The following is a 16,102-nucleotide window of genomic DNA, read 5'->3' as shown; positions in this document are numbered from 1 at the left end:
TCCTGGGGCTGCTTTCACCCAGGCACCTCCAGGAGCTTGTTTGCATGGTGCTATTTTTGTGTTGCGTATGGCACTCTGTGAGGAAGTCCGTTGTCTACGCACATCCCAGCTGTTTTGAATAGTCCGGGTCTCAGGGGGCTTCAAGGTAGGGATTTGTGTGTGGCGAATCCAGAGTTTTGGGCAGCATCAGAACAGCAGGATGTGAGTAACAGGAAGTGACAGAAATTACCAAATGCGCCAGATACTTATTCTTGGCCACCTTTCCGAGTCCCGCAGGCTGGGGCGCTATATTTAGTACAGTATTTCCAGGTTCCTGATCCTGCCCGGACACTGTTCCTTTGCTCCTCTTTTGGTCAGTGGCTGAACTTTGAGGTGCCGATTTGTTACTCTGGTGCCTCTGGCCTACCACGGTGACCCTCGGGGTCTTGTCTGTCCGTCAGTTTTAAAGCTCAAGTTTTGTTCTTGCTGGGCCACTTCAGTTCCGACCCAGTTTTGAGCAGTTGGAAAATGTTCTCCAAGAGGGCAGGTAAGAGTCCCAGGTGTTGGGGGGCAGTAGGGCCAGGTGATGCTGTGTGGGAAGGCAGCTGAGAAGTAAGGGCTTAAAACGAAGTAAGAGGAAGGAATTGAAGATTACTGTAAGCATCCCTAGAGGGTTGATCTTTGTCTCGTATTTCTTAGAAGTGGAAGGCTGGGATTCTTAAAGCCATAGGCTTGGTGATGTGACTTCACCCACATGCTAGAAACCTCTTTGGTCTCCACCTGGTCAGGCAGAAAGCCTGCAGGTCGGGTAGACTTCTCTTTGATGAATTTCCGTTGTCTGAACGTTGTCACGGGAGAGATTTCACCCCACCATCCCTGAGACAAGTAGTACGGAGCCTGGAAACTTGTCTGTCCAGGCGGAGTGCTCACTCCTTGTTTGAAGTGCCGTTGACTCCAGTGATTCTCTCCCAGTGCTGTTGGACCGCACTTTGGGCAGCTGCTGACCAGATGCCCACGTGGGCTGCTCAGTGTCCCCTGCGCCCAGCTGTCCGTTGTGACTGCCATCTCGCCGTACGGGCAGCTGGGGAGCCTTGTCCACTCTGACCCGTGCTGGCCTGCGGACCGACCAGCGTCTTCCTGCTGGAGGACAGCAGGTGATGGCCCCAGCTGCCAACGGCAGGAGCATCCTGCTGCGTTCCCCCTAGAATGAGCCCGAGTGACAGGCGCTGACGCCCATTTTGCAGGTTGAGAAGCTGAGGCTTAGGGACAGGTCGTCTGCACCGGGGACTGTGATATTTGTCTGTCTGCTGTGTGGTACCGCCCTCTCTGCCACGTGCCCGTACCCTCACTCAGGCTTACTGAGCGGGCTTGTCCTCGAGCAGCAGGACGTGTATCTCCGTGTGCTTTGATAATCCTCGAAAAGGAAGTTTCTAGGGTTTGATATTAGCTTCCGGTGGCTGCCATCCTAAAGATTCACGGAAAGGGGCGTGTTGGAGAGGTGTTTTTGTTGGTCTCTAAAAGCTTCCTTCTCAACAGTCCTACCGGTACCTTCCCCTTCCTCCCTCCATAAACTGTCGGCCTTCTTTTCACACACTGAGCCAGTTCTTTAGAATGCAGGAGTCTGTTCTAGGGTGAGAAGCTGGAGGGCAAATCGGGAATAATTGTGTCTGCCGCGGATGGCACAGCAGCCAGCGGAGGCAGCCGGGTGCGCAGTGCCCCAGGAGCGCCTGCAGGAGGGCATTACGTCGCTGCGTGATCGTGTGCGAGAACAGCACGGCGTGCTCAGGCGCTCTGACGGTTCTGCTTCAGGGGCAGAATCTGTCCGCAGGCATGCTTTCGGGCCGAGCCATTCCCTTCTCCGAGGCTAGACCATACGCTATTAAGTACTTAAACTGTGTGCACCGTGCGTGTGTATTTTTATATGTACACATACAATAAACGATAAGCTATAAATGTAAGACATACTGTGTAATCTCAAGCTCTGGCTTAGGGGTTTTAGCATAGGTGTGTGCCAAAATGTTTAACCTTTAAAACATTATTAAATATTTCAGGCTTTCAAAAAGTGACACGGTGGACAACTGTGTATACTTCCCAGCCCAAGAACGAGAACGAAACTGTGCGGATATATTTGAAGTCTTTTATAGTCCGGATCCTGCCTACCCATCCCCCTTGCCCTCCCTCCCCAGAGGTCACCCTAGTTCTGAGTTTGGTGTTTATCGTGTGCGTGCTTCTTTATCCTTTTTCTACTCCCCTATGTCGGTATAAACAGCATGTCATATTTGGCCGGGTTTACAGTTGTGAGTAAATGGCATCATGCCGTGTTGTATCTCCTGCAACGTGCCCTTTTTCCCCAGCGTTGCGTTTCCAAGATTTATCAGTGTGGACACATTTGTCTTCAGTTAAGTGGCTCCAGGTTTAAAATGACTGATTCCTGATTCCTGGAATTAAGTCAGTTTCTGGGGAGTGGGGCACGAACCTCAGAACTTTGGATGGGTACGGCTGTCGTCTGAGGATCATGTGCTCAGTTGTGAGTGTGTGGCTTACGTAGTGGCCCAGCGTGCGGAGCATCCCACACTCGACCTGTGTCTTCCCAGCTTTGGCCGTTACAAACAGCACTGCCATTCGTACGCTTGCCTCCCCGGGTGCCCGGACACGAGTCTCTAGAGTGTGGCTGTAAGGATCGAGCTGTCAGGTGTGAACATCTTCAGCTTGACGAGATATTGTCAGGTTGCTCTCTAAAACTTAATTTTTTTAAAACTCCCACCAGCAGTGGTAATTTATGAGCGGTCTCATTTCTTTTCTTAATGTAGCCAGGCTCACAGCAAGGCGAAGACCCCATGGATGTGGTAAGGCATTGGTCACGGTCAAGATTTTGACCGATAGACACCTCAACCTCAGCGTGTCTGAAATTGAGCCACAGACTGCTCCCCCCACTTCAAGGCCTGTTCTCAGCCTCCTCCATCCCAGGAGGGGAGCTGATCTTGCCAGCTATTCAAGGGGTGCTTGTTGGCTCCTCTTTGTCCTGTACCCTGTCCAGCGTGTCCGGAAACCCTGTTGCCTTCAGGACGCCAGAGTGCAGCCACTCCCCTTCCCTTCTCTCTGGATGGCAGTGCCACGCACCCTCCCCCAAAGGTCCTGACTTCTGCCCGGCCCTGTACATTCAGTTTTCCATAAAGCTACCAGAATGCTGCTTTTTAAACCTAAGTCACATGTCCGTCTTCTGCTCAAAAGCTCCACCATTTCCCATTTCACTTGGCATAAAGGCCAAAGCTCTTGGTGGTGCCTGCCTGATGCTCCATGGCCAGTTCCTCCTGCAAGTTCATGCCTGGCTCCTCTGCCCCTGTTCACTTTGTTCCAGCCACCAGCTGGACCACCTCTTCCCTTCCAGGTCCTTCCAGTCTTTTCCAGCGAGGCCCGTGTTAACCCCGACCTCCTTTGTCTGGTCTTTTTTCGATAGATTTATCACCAGCCACTACTCCCCATGCTGTATAATCTACTATAGTATTTAGTATTCATTTCCTGTCTGCATTTGAATGTAAGCTCCATGAGAGCAGGGTCTTATCTGTTTCACCTGTCTGTTCAAGTGAAAGATTGCTTGAATTTATTTCTGAGAAGAAAGGAAGAACTTGGAGCCCAAACAGGAGGGTGGGGCATGGGAGAGGAGGTGAAGCTGGCCTGTGGGGGACTGTCAGCAGAAGGACATGTCTAAGTGGGAGCGGGGACCTCGAGGGTCCTGTCTGGTTGGCGGTGGGATCTGTGGGTCTGGAGCTGGGGGAGTGGCTTGTCTTGCGGGGTTTGTGGTTGCTCCCCAAGCGCACCTGCAGTTGCGGTGGGGGCGCTGGGGTCGCCCCGTCCAGGAAGTGCGGTGCTGTGTGTGGTTCTGACATCCTCCTTCCGTGGCTGCAACGAGACACAGCTTCGTTGATTTTTCAAGCACTGTCGTGTGTCAAAATGAGTCCTGCCATTTCCGGTGCTCTCTTTTGTGGAGGCTTGAGTTCCAGGCCACGTGTCACAGCCGGATAACCGTGAGCTCTGTGACCTTCACATGTGCTTCCCTGCACTCAGGTATACGGAGAGGACCTGCTTTGGATTTCTTAGAGAATGTGCACTGAAGGTGTGTCCACATATTTCCTAGGCAAGTCAGATGTTTCATGAGTTTGCACTACCTACAAATGACTTTAACAAGATAAGATTACACTTTTAATTTATGCCGAGTGAGACCACAGATGCACTTGTCCTTAAAGAAATGCAACATTGTTCTGGAGTTACTCCCTGTTTTCCCAATTTAAACATATTAGATATTAGAAAATGTTGACTGCGGTTATTTTTAATTAAGCCTTTTATTTTGAGACCATTGTAGATTCACATGGAATTGAAAGAATACAGGGATCCTTTGTGTTCTCTACCCAGTTCCCCAGCGGTAACGTCTTGTGAAACTATAGTACAACATCACAAGCAGGATGTTGACATAGATACCGTCAAGAATGTTTCCATGTCCACAGGGATCCATCTGGTGCCCTTTGATAGCCACACCCACCCTCTTCTTTAACCTGGGGCAACCCCTGTCTGTTCTTCGTTTCTGCCATTTTGTTTTCTCAAAAATGATCTATACGTGGGAGAATACGGTATGTAACCTTTTGGGATTGGCTTTTTTCCCACTCAGCATAACTCCCTGGAGTTCCCCTAGGTTGTTGTGTATTTGATAGTTGTTCCTTTTTATTACTGAGTAGTATTCCATGGAAAGGGTGTGTTGTGGTGTGTTTGATCATTTGCCACTAAAAGGCATCTGGGTTGTTTCCAGTTTTTGGTGATTGCAAATAAAGCTGCTGTGGACATTCATGGACACGTTTTTTGTGTTGAACACAAGTCTTCATTTTTTGGAGATAAATGCCCAGGAATGGAATTGCTGGGTCGTATGGTAGCTGCACGTTTGGTTTTTTAAGAAATTGCTACACTGTTTTGCAGAGTGGCTGTACAATTTTACATGCCCACCAACAGTGTGAGCTGATTTCCTTGCATCCTCTCTGGCATTTGGTGTTGTCACTGTTTCTTATGTTAAGCCATTTAGTGGGTATCTAGTAATAGTGCATTGTGATCTTAATCCGTATTTCCTTCGTGGCTAATGAGGTGGGATACCTTTCTTTGTGCTTATTTGCTTCTGCATATCTCCTGACAGCCCGGGGTGTGGTCTGCAGGGATGGACGTTTCTACTTGGCCTTCTCTGGACACTACCTGGTGGGGTGCTGGAGTGCCTCGCTTTTGCCCAGTGCTGTGGGGGTGGGGGCCACAGTGTTTTCTGTGGTGTTTGACTGGAGTAACGTGGTCATTGGCAACTCTACTGCTATTGATTTCTGTCCTGTTTGCCCGTTCCTGGTCCCACACCTAGGGAGAAGCAGGCCTTTGATAGGCTTTTTAGCTCTTCCTGGCTCATTGCTCTTTCTGGTTGCTGGCTTTCTCAGTCCCGCTCTAGGATGTCCGGGGTCAGCAGAGAACCCACAGAGCTGCACCATGTGTCATTCTGAGGCCCTGGGCCCCTGTCTGCCTGCTTCTCTCCACCTTTCAGAGTCTTTTCATATTTTTTTAAATATCTAATGTCCAGGGTTTTAGTGGTACTGAGCCAGAGGAGTAGGAGGAAGTATGTCTAAGGTTCTTCCTGGAAGCAGAAGTCTGCTTGTTACTTTTCTTATTTTTTGGATCCGCAGATTTGACAAAGCGTGTCTGAGCGGCCCTCAGTCCAGGCTGCATGTCTGCCCCGCCTGCACGTCGTGGCCTTTGGACCATCTCAGGCCCAGGGCCTGGTGTTAATCAGTGTTCAGGTGGTTTGGTTTGGCCCGTGGTTCCAGCACGACAGAGTCTGCAGGCTCTTGATCTTTTTGTCATTTAAGGTCACTTTTATGAACGAGAGGCACGTCCAGATAAATCTGTGATTAGAAATTGCTGGACAGAACATGGCTGGTGAGTCAGGGACTGCCCTTGTCATCATCTTCCAGATCTCCTTTCTCCACCCTCTCATTTCAAGCTCTTGGGGAACCTGGTCAAAGAGGGGTGGGCGGGGCAGTGGGCAGATGACTCAGTGAGATGTCCCTGTCGTCCTTGCACTGGTGGCCCAGTCCGGTGCCCCTGCCAAAAAGGAAACGCACTGTGCCAGACCCTGCTTGTTCTGAGAGCCCGGGAAGACTGTTGGTGAGTGCCAGCTCCTCCCCCACCCCAGGCCCTCCGTGCTGGCTTTATTCTATTGCAGTCTTGCCGGGAATCCAGGAGGGACACTGCCCTTGGGTAGAGGTCAGGAGCCAGTCTGCCTGGCGTCCCGGCCCCTGCTTCCTTAGCCGTGGGTCTCGGGGCTTCAGTCTCCTCTCTGGACACCTGCTTTATCAGGCTGTGGAGAAGACAAGGTGTGCAAACACCTGTAAATACACAGCAGGTTTCCCGAGACTACCAAGTGCCCGGCGTTGGAGCCTGCCACTGGCATGTGACACCCTCTTTGTTGTCCCTGTCATAAGAGCTAGTGTGTGTGTACTTCAGGAGTACTTCAGCTTTCTTCATTTGAGCATTACTTCTTTGTTCTCTGGCATGCCTCCCTTTTCACCTGTATTTCTCAAAGACCATTTGCCCATAGTTTAGGAACCTCCTTGGCTAACTCTCCCCCAGACACCGGGAGATGGTTTTGTCAGGCGGGGGCGTCTCAGATTTGTTTGGAGTAGCTAGGTGTTTCCGCATACCTCCTGGAAGACCATTTGTATGAAAGGATGGAAGCAAAAGTTCTCGTTTCAAGTAAAACTTCTAAGGCTCTATTTTAGAGTCTTTAGCATATATTAAGGCTTTATTTTGTTTTTCATCGTGGTAAGTCCACTCTTTCATCCCCAACGCCTATTTCCCCCATCCTTCTAGCCCCCCTCCCCTCTGGCAACCGTCAGTTTATTCTCTATAGTTGGGAGAGAAGAGTCTTGTGTCTCTTTTTTCCTTTGCTCACTTGTTTTGTTTCTTTAATTCCACGTATTCCACCAAATCATATGGTATTTGCCTTTCTCTGACTGGCTTATTTTGCTTAGCATAACGTACTCTGCTTCCATCCCTGTTCTTGCAAACGGCAGGGTTAAGATTTTATTCTTTCCTGTGGCTGAGTGATATTCCATTGTATGTAAATACCACAGCTCCTTTATCCCTTTCTATGTCAATGGAAACAGGCTGCTTCCATATCTTTGCTATTGTAAATAAGGCTGCAGTAATCATGGGGTGCACTATCCCTTCGAATTAGTGTTTTCTTATTCTTCCTTCGGGCAGATACCCAGTAGTGTGATTATTGGATCTTAGGGTAATTCTGTTTTTAACTTTTTGAGGAACCTCCATACTCTTTTCCACAATGGCTGTACCAGTTTGCATGCCCACATCATTGCAGGAGGGTTCCTTTTTCTCCACACCTTCGCCAACGTCTGTTGTTTCTTATAATTTTGATTTTAGCTATTCTGACAGATGTGAGGTGGTATCTCATTGTGATTTTGATTTGCATTTCCCTGACGATGAGTGATGTTGAGCATCTTTTCATGTTTCCAGATCTGTTGTCCATCCGGATGTCTTCTTTGGAGAAATGACTGCTGTCTTCTGGCCATTTTTAAATTTTTTTTTTTTTTTAACGTTTATTCGTTTTTGAGACAGAGAGAGACAGAGCATGAACGGGGGAGGGGCAGAGAGAGAGGGAGACACAGAATCGGAAGCAGGCTCCAGGCTCTGAGCCATCAGCCCAGAGCCCGACGCAGGGCTTGAACTCGCGGACTGCGAGATCGTGACCTGAGCTGAAGTCGGACGCTTAACCGACTGAGCCACCCAGGCGCCCCTCTTCTGACCATTTTTAATTGGATTGCTTGGGGCTGGGTTTGGTGTTGTATCAGTTCCTTGTATATTTTGGATATTAACCCTTTATTGAATATGTCATTTGCAAATATCTTTTCCCATTCTGTAGGTTGGTTGTCTTTAGTTTTATTGATTGTTTCCTTTACTGTGCAGAAGCTTTTTATGTTGCTGTAGCTCTAATGGTTTATTTTTGCTTTTGTTTCCCTTGCCTCAGGAGGCAAATCAAGAAAAATGTTGCTCTGGCCGATGTCAGAGAAATTACTGCCTGTGCTCTCTTCGAGGATTTTTATGGGTCTAATCCATTTTGAGTTTGTTTTTGTAGATGGTGAAAGGAAGTGGTCCACTTCCATTCTTTTGCATGTAGCTGCCCAGTTTTCCCATCTTTTGTTGAAGAGACTTTTCCCCATTGGATATTCATTCCTTCTTTGTCGAAGATTAATTGACCACATCACTGGATTTATTTCTGTGTTTTCTGTTCTTTTCTATTGATCTATGAGTCTGTTTTTGTGCCAGTACCATACCGTTTTGATCATGGCAGCTTTATAATATGACTTGAAGTCTGGAATTGTGGTCTCTCCAGTTCTCTTTTTCTTTGTCAAGATTGCTTTGACTGTTTCAGGTCTTTCATGGTTCTATTCAGATTTTAGCATTAATTTGTTCTAGTTCTGTTAAAAATGCTGTTGGTATTTTGATAGGGATTGCATTAAATGTGTAGATTGCTTTGGGTAGTATAGATGTTTTAACAATATTCTTCTAACCCATAAGCGTGGAATGTCTTTCCATTTCTTTGTTGCATCTTGAATTTCTTTCACCATTGTTTTATAGTTTTCAGAGTACAGGTCTTTCAGCTCTTTGGTTAAGTTTATTCCTGGATAGGTTACTGTTTTTGATGCAATTGTAAATGGGATTATTTTCTTAGTATCACTCTCTGTTGCTTCATTATTAGTGTATAGAAATGCTACGGATTTCTGTATATTGATTTTGTATTCTGTGACTACTGAATTCATTTATCAGTTCTGGTAGTTTTTTTTGTAGAGTCTTTGGGTTTTCTGTATATAGTATCATGTCATCTGCAAATAGAGTTTTACTTCCTTACTGCTTTGGATGCCTTTTCTTTCTTTTTCTTGTCTGATTGCTGTGGCTAGGACTTCCAGTACTGTGTTGGATAAAAGTGGTGAGAGCGGATGTCCTTATCTTGTTCCTGATAAGGGGGAAAGCTGTCTGATTTTTTTCACCAGTTGAGTATGGTGTTGGCTGTGGGTTTTTCATATATGGACTTTACTGTGTTGGGGTATGTTCCCTCAAGACCTGCTTTGCAGAGGGTTTTTTTTTTAATCATGAATGGATGTTGTGCTTTGTCAAATGCTTTTTCTACATCTATTGAAATGATTATATGGTTTTAAGAAAATGTTTATTTATTTGGAAAGAGAGAGAGAGGATACGAATGAATATCCCAAGCAGGCTCTGCACAGAGTCTGACGTGGGGCTCGAGCTCATGAACCGTGAGATCGTGACCTGAGCCGAGATCAAGAGTCAGACGCTTAACTGACTGAGCCACCTAGGCGCCCCTGTTTTTTAATTTTTTTTAACTTTATATATGCATAATGAAATTATATGAATATTTATGTTCTTCTGTGCCTGGCTTCTTTCTTTCAGCATGTAAAGTACATTGTATTATTGGATTAGCAGCAGATGGTTCCTTGTTGTTGTTCTGTCATCGTCCCCAAATTAATACATTACAGTGCATTTACACACTCTACCAGTGCTGGGTGTTTGGGTTGTGTCCATTGTAGGCCTGTTAGCAGTAGTGATGCTATACATGTTTTTGTGCCTTGAGGAGGAGGATACGTGTTTGTGTTTCCGATGGGCGCTTGGGTGGAATTGCCGAGCCATGGGGTGTACGAGAGTTCAACTCTACTGTTTTAGAGAGTAGCTGTGCCCGACTGCCTCCCGCTGGTGCCGAGCAAGTGTTCAGTTGCTCCGCATGCTCACCAACACTCACGTGTGTCCATCTTTTCAGCCCAGCCACTGGGAAAGGTGTTCCGTGCTGGGGTTTTAATGCCCGCTTCCCAGATGACTGACAAAGTTGAATGCATTTTCGTGTGCCTTGTTGGTCATTTGTGAAATAAGCGTTCGAGGCTTTTGTCCATTTTTCTGTTAGTTGGTCTGTTTTCTTATTGATTTTTAAATTCTTTCACCTTCAGGAGACTTTCGCTGAGTGACTAAGGACTCACACCTGTTTATTGCTTTCCTAGCCTGCCTCCGAGGAGTAGGAGAGACATGCTTCCACTCTTTCCTCTGTGACCTGTGTTCTCTTTCAGCCTCCCTCATCCTTCCAGCGTCCAGGTCTGCGTGTGCTTTCACTCTCCAGCTCGTGGGTTTGCGTGTTGTGGTCTGTCACCTTGCTCTGCGGTATTAACTCTGCCCTGTCCCTTGGTACCAAGCCTGCTCATTCCAGTCATGGGTCCTGGCTCACCGAATCTCTGTGGTGTCACTGATTGGTCCTATCAAGTTCATGTATGACCCTGCTTTTAATTCGCATTTATCATTTCAGTTGATTGAGTTACGTGAGCCATTTCTTCGCTTGAAAAACACAGAGCCGGGGCGCCTGGGTGGCGCAGTTGGTTAAGCATCCGACTTCAGCCAGGTCGTGATCTTGCGGTCCGTGAGTTCGAGCCCCGCGTCAGGCTCTGGGCTGATGGCTCAGAGCCTGGAGCCTGTTTCCGATTCTGTGTCTCCCTCTCTCTGCCCCTCCCCCGTTCATGCTCTGTCTCTCTCTGTCCCAAAAATAAATAAACGTTGAAAAAAAAAAAATTAAAAAAAAAAAAAAAAGAAAAAAGAAAAACACAGAGCCTTTTTGGTCTGTAAAGTCTTATCCTTGGGGACGGTTTTACCTTTTTTTGCACCGTTCCTTGATTTTTAAGAGGGATGGTCTTGGCTACAGTCCAACAGAAGGACAGTTTTAATATTTGTAGGAACGTTCCTTCCCGCCTTCTTCCTGCCCTGCCGAGCTGGATGAGCCGCCGGGAGAGGTCTCATCCAGCACCTGCTTCTCTCCTGGGGCCTGTCCTGCCCACTCTGTCTCCAAAGTCAAGGGATTGAATGAGAAGCCCCGCCCAAGACAGCTCTCATTAACAGTCACTCGTTTTCCTTTCGACTGAAGAGGCCCTCCACCCTCACCTCTCTCGTGCATTGGTCCCAGGCTGCTGTTCAGGGAACAAAGAGGGACTGGCGGGAGCCTTTGCCGGGGCGTGTGATACTGCTAGCCGGTGTTCGGGAAGCTTCCCCCACGGCCGGAAGGCCGTTGAGGACCTTGCCAGGGGACCAGGGTGAGGAGGAGCCTTGTGAGGAGATTGACCAGTCTTGCGGGTAGCTAAGAAATAGGGACTCTGTCTCGAAGGTGACAGAATGTGCTGGGAGAGGAGCAGGAGAAGCAGAGAATCTTCTGTGACAAATCTCATGATCTGGGACGTGGACTGTTGGTACTTGAATGGTGTCAACTTGAATGGAGGGAGGTGTCACGTGGTCCTATCAAACAGATAATGCCCCAAGGTCAGGCTCTAGAGTCTGAAGCAACGCCGAGAGTGAGTGGCAGGTGCGTGCACGTGAGAACACGCTTCCACGCTCGGATGACCCTGGGGCGTGACACCGTCATTACGGCCCCAGTGTCCAGAGGGGCATGTGGAGGCCTGGCGAGGGGAGTCAGCTGCTTCAGTTACCCAGCTCGTCAGGGCTTCAGACCTGGAGGTGCGTCTTAAAAGCTGTGTGTTGGGCCCTATGCGAGTCCTGTGCATGCTGGTCCCATTCGATCCCATAACAACCCAGGCCAGGTAACTTTATCATCCCCCTTTTCCAGAATAGAAATGAAGACAGTCTGCCCATTTTTCCTGGCTGCTCAGTGGCTGGGTGGGGTTCAGATCTGAGTCTGTCTGAGGCTTCTTCAAACATGCACAAGTAGGAGTTTTTTTAAAAAGGCTGAAACCAGGTTCTTGGATATGCATCCATCAGTGTTTACTCCCTGTAAACAGTCACACGGATTGAGGAAGTGAGGTCATCTGTCTTTTGTTTCATTAACTTAAACACAACAGTTTTGTGTGTAACTTGCTGTCCAGTGGTGCCCAGTACTCACAAAGCTATTCCACGAAACCTCTCTCCTTTGGCACGTGGAAGATGGTTGACCCAAAGATTCGATGACATAGCTGAATTCTGGAATAATGTGGGTACTTCATCTTGTAAAGATTGTTACCGGACCAGCAGAAACAAAACCTGAAATAGAACGGACCTAAAAAATGTCATTGTTCTCTTCTGTAGCTGTCATGTTGCATAACTCTGCATAGAATCCCTGAGTTATAAAAAATATATTCTCTTCTCTAACTATGTTTATTACACCGATAAAAATGCTTAAATATTAAAACCCACCCAAGAATGAATGAAGAGAAATGTTTGCTGAGATTTTATAGACGGTCACTGATGAAAATTCCATAAGCACCGACCCCAGGCCATTGGCAGTTGCCAGCACTCCCATGGCCTTCTGTGCAAAGCACCCACCAGCCCCATTCACACTACCGCTTTGCCTTCAGGGCCCGTGTCAGTGTCTGAAATGGTTTTCTTGTTTCTGCCTTTCCCCAGTATAAGTTCTCTGTGAGTGGGAAGCTTGCCTGTATAGTCTTAGAATCTCAGGTGTGGAGCAGACACTCATCATGCACTTGCCCAGCAGATGCTGGGATGTGGGCTCCTCGTGGCACTGTCCAGGTGTAAAGGAGTGTGGCTGTCACCCTCACCCCCGCCCTCAGGAGGGCACCCAGCTTCTCTGGTTCTGTTTTCTCTGTCCTCCAGTCTCCCCTCCCCCCTCCCCTAGCTTCCCTTCTTTCTACACCCAGTTTGGCCCCTGTGTGTAGTTATCCCTGTCACCTTGGTGACGTGAGAGAATGAACCATGCATTTGTGACCCAGCTCTAATTAGCCCCTTCTGTGATTAAGCTTTATAGGTGGTTATAGAAATCACCAAAGAGATAATCTATAAAACACCATTTCTAAGTTTTCTGAGCCAGAAACATGATCATCTAATAATATAAATTAAAGCTAGAAGATGGGCAGAGATCCAGAAGTTAACATGTTTTATTGGTGCAGCCTTGGGGAAGCAGGCATTTTCCTAACACTGCTGGTGGGAATGCAGACAGCACAAGCCCTGGGGAGGGATTTCAGCTGCAAAATTACAAATGCGCTTGTTCTTTGTCAGGGCAGTTCTGCTTCTAGGAACTTCTCCCCTACATACACTGGGAAGCACGTGAGGTCTGTGCAAAGGCCATTCATTGCGGCACTGTTTGAGATAGGAAAGGATTTTCAACAACAGAAGATTTCTATTAATAGAGGGGCACCTGGGTGGCTCAGTTGGTTAAGTGTCCAACTTTGGCTCAGGTCGTGATCTCATGGCTTGTGAGTTCGAGCCCAGAGTCAGGCTCTGTGCTGACAGCTCGGAGCCTGGAGCCTGCTGCTTCCGATTCTGTGTTTCCTTTCTCTCTCTGCCCCTCCCCTACTCACCCTCTGTCTCTCCCCAAAATAAAATAAACATTAAAAAAAAAAAAAAAGATTTCTATTAATAGAGACCTGGTTGAATGGACTCTCGTGCTCCTGCCCAGCAAAGCTCCGTGCAGCCCTAAGAAAGAGTAGAGAGATGCTCCATGTTGCGAAGAAGAGGTGGGCGAGATAGATAATTAGGTGAAAAAGCAGAGATGGAGAAAAGTGTGTATGATATACTCCTGTTTTAGAAGGGGAATATGAATATATATGTATGTGTTTGCATGTGTCTTAAAAATGGAGGGATAAACCATACTCGTATTTACTTTTTTAAAGCTGCATATGGGGAAGGGAGGGACCCAGGGTGGAGGGGACAGAAGGAAAAGCTGGACTTCTGACTATACCTTGTTTTGTGGGTTTGACTTTAGAACCATGCAGATATTTTACATCACTGTAAAACGGAAGTACATAAAAGGTTATTTTTCTAAAATTTTGGTATTCACTATCAAATTTTTTCCCCAAAATATATATCCTGTTGAGTTTCTATCATTGCTTGAGGAGAACTCTTTTCTCCCGTACTTTTGCCAACACTGGATTACCGTCTTTCAGAACTTTGCCAGTCTGTTGGCAGACTGTTGGCTGTTTTCATTCGTGTTCCCCAATGACTAGAGCACTTAAGCATCTTTTATTTGTTAGCCCTTTTGTACTTCTTCTCTGAAATGCAAGTTTATAACCTCTTTTTGTAAGAAAGACTTTTCTATTGGTTTGTAAAAACTCTTTATATGTTGTAGATACAGTTTACATTTGTTGATTATCACCAGGTTCCTGACCTCATTTCCAGTTAAATTGTTGAGGCCCTTCAGTGTAGTAACTGGTTGTTTTTTCTCTTGTCACATATCACAAGGTTTTGTACAAGGACATCATGTATGGTGCATTTGAAGTACACCATTCCTAGAGTAACTTGGACCAATTTCCCTAAACTGGTCATGTGCTGGACCTTAGTTTGTGAGCTCTTTGGAGTGATGGCAACTGTGTTTTCTTTTTTCTTTTTAAACGCTTCCTATGGCTTATTACCATGTCTGAGTAGCAGGTGGTTGGTGAATGCCCACTTACTTGATTTTTGGTGAATGTATACATTGAATTTGATTGTCTTTTTGGTTTGAGATTTTTCTTGATTTTTAATGACCCACGATAATCATTTTTGTGTTGTGTTCAATTGAGAATCTGAACGAATCGGTCATTTTTCATAAAAATGTACACACACACACACACACACATAACAGAAGGAGATGTGGAGAGTTTTGCAGCGGTTAGCATTTGTCCTTTGCTCTCGCTGTACCGCCTGGTTCTTGTTTCGTCCCACAGGTCATCACTCCATGTAGGAAGCTCATCTTATGTGCTGACCACAGGAAAGAGATGGAAGACTGGATTGCAGCGCTGAAGACCGTCCAGAACAGGGAGCACTTTGAGGTTCAGAAAGACAAATGTCCCTCCTTGGGGCCCGCCCCTGAATACTCTGCCGTCCCAGTATTTCCACGTGTGGACCGAGCAGCCTGGAACTCACTTTCTCGTGTGTTCCTTGTAAAATTTAGGCTTGCTGCTCGACCTTTTGGCTGAGCCTGCCCTCCTCCCCTCCCCTCCCCTCCCCTGGATACTTCATTGAGTCCCATTCAAGAGTGTCAGAGGGACAGCTTACCTTTGCCATCTTTATTTTGTTCTTGCAGCCTTCCCAGTACAGCATGGACCATTTCTCAGGGATGCACAACTGGTACGCGTGTTCCCATGCGCGGCCGACCTACTGCAACGTGTGTCGCGAGGCTCTGTCTGGGGTCACGTCGCACGGACTGTCCTGTGAAGGTGCGAATGGCGTGGGGTGCCGTGAGAAGCGTGGCCTGATGTTTGCCTTTATGAAGCCTTAGAAACCTTAGCATGGTCACCACGAATCAGTCCGTGTAAAGTGATTTCTGGGACTCCGTGCTTACTTATTGTACCTACTGAGGAGTTTGATAAATGATCTTGGGTAGTAACAGACAAAGTGGAAAGAAGGGAAGTGGTAAGGACACACGAAGGAGAAACATTAAAGGGACAGAGGGAAAAGAGGTTAAAAGTCTCTGTCGGCCCTGAGGTGGTTATACCCGCCGTGGGTAAACCAGGTTGTGGATAAACGGTGAAACCTGGTCTTCCGGATGCGGAGGGCGGGTTACAGCGGTCGTGCAGGAGCAGGGGGCAGGAGCAGGGGTGGTCGAGCTCTGGTCCGTGGACCAGTTCCCACCTGCCGCCTGTTCTGGTACCACCTGTGGGGTTAAGAATGGTTTGTACATGTTAAGTGGAAAAAAATCAAAAGATGACAGTTTTGTGACATAGGGATCTTGTCACACTTAAATTTCGGTGTCTGTACATGGGGCATGGCCCGCGGTGGCCCTCGTGCTGCGGGGTGGGGTTGGGGAGTTGGGGAGTTGGGTCAGAGCCTGTCCTGGATGCCGGTCTCACTGTGATCAGACTGTGCACGCCCCGGCTGTTCAGTTTACAGCATGGGGAGCGCGCTCCGTGTTCGGTCCCAACGGTCCTGGAGGAGCAGGGCAGCCGCCTCCTCCAGCATGGGAAGCGCCGTCTCGAATGGGGCTTGAAGGTCCCGTGTCTGTTCTCTCACAGTGTGCAAATTTAAGGCCCACAAACGGTGTGCTGTGCGTGCAACCAACAACTGCAAGTGGACCACGCTGGCCTCCATCGGGAAGGACATCCTTGAGGATGAGGACGGG

General features: G+C 47.6%; 1 protein-coding gene across 10 annotated transcripts in view; it reads left to right on the top strand.

Annotated features, from left to right (window-relative positions):
* The window catches only part of DGKD (diacylglycerol kinase delta), a 111,624-nt gene that overhangs the window by 57,227 nt on the left and 38,295 nt on the right, over positions 1-16,102 (top strand). For 8 of the 10 annotated variants that reach the window (XM_047871420.1, XM_047871425.1, XM_047871424.1 and 5 more), the window contains 3 exons: positions 14,709-14,813; positions 15,068-15,200; positions 15,996-16,102. In XM_047871420.1, the coding sequence (XP_047727376.1) occupies positions 14,709-14,813; positions 15,068-15,200; positions 15,996-16,102 (345 nt within the window). Of the gene's footprint in view, positions 1-503; positions 527-11,914; positions 11,920-12,287; positions 12,291-14,708; positions 14,814-15,067; positions 15,201-15,995 lie in introns of those variants that run through there. The other 2 variants (XM_047871427.1, XM_047871429.1) reach the window with 2 other exon arrangements.

This window comes from Prionailurus viverrinus, chromosome C1 (assembly GCF_022837055.1).
Source record: "Prionailurus viverrinus isolate Anna chromosome C1, UM_Priviv_1.0, whole genome shotgun sequence".
NCBI lineage: Eukaryota > Metazoa > Chordata > Mammalia > Carnivora > Felidae > Prionailurus > Prionailurus viverrinus.
The sequence above is the reverse complement of the archived record's forward strand: the minus strand, read 5'-3'. Positions and strand labels throughout refer to the sequence as shown.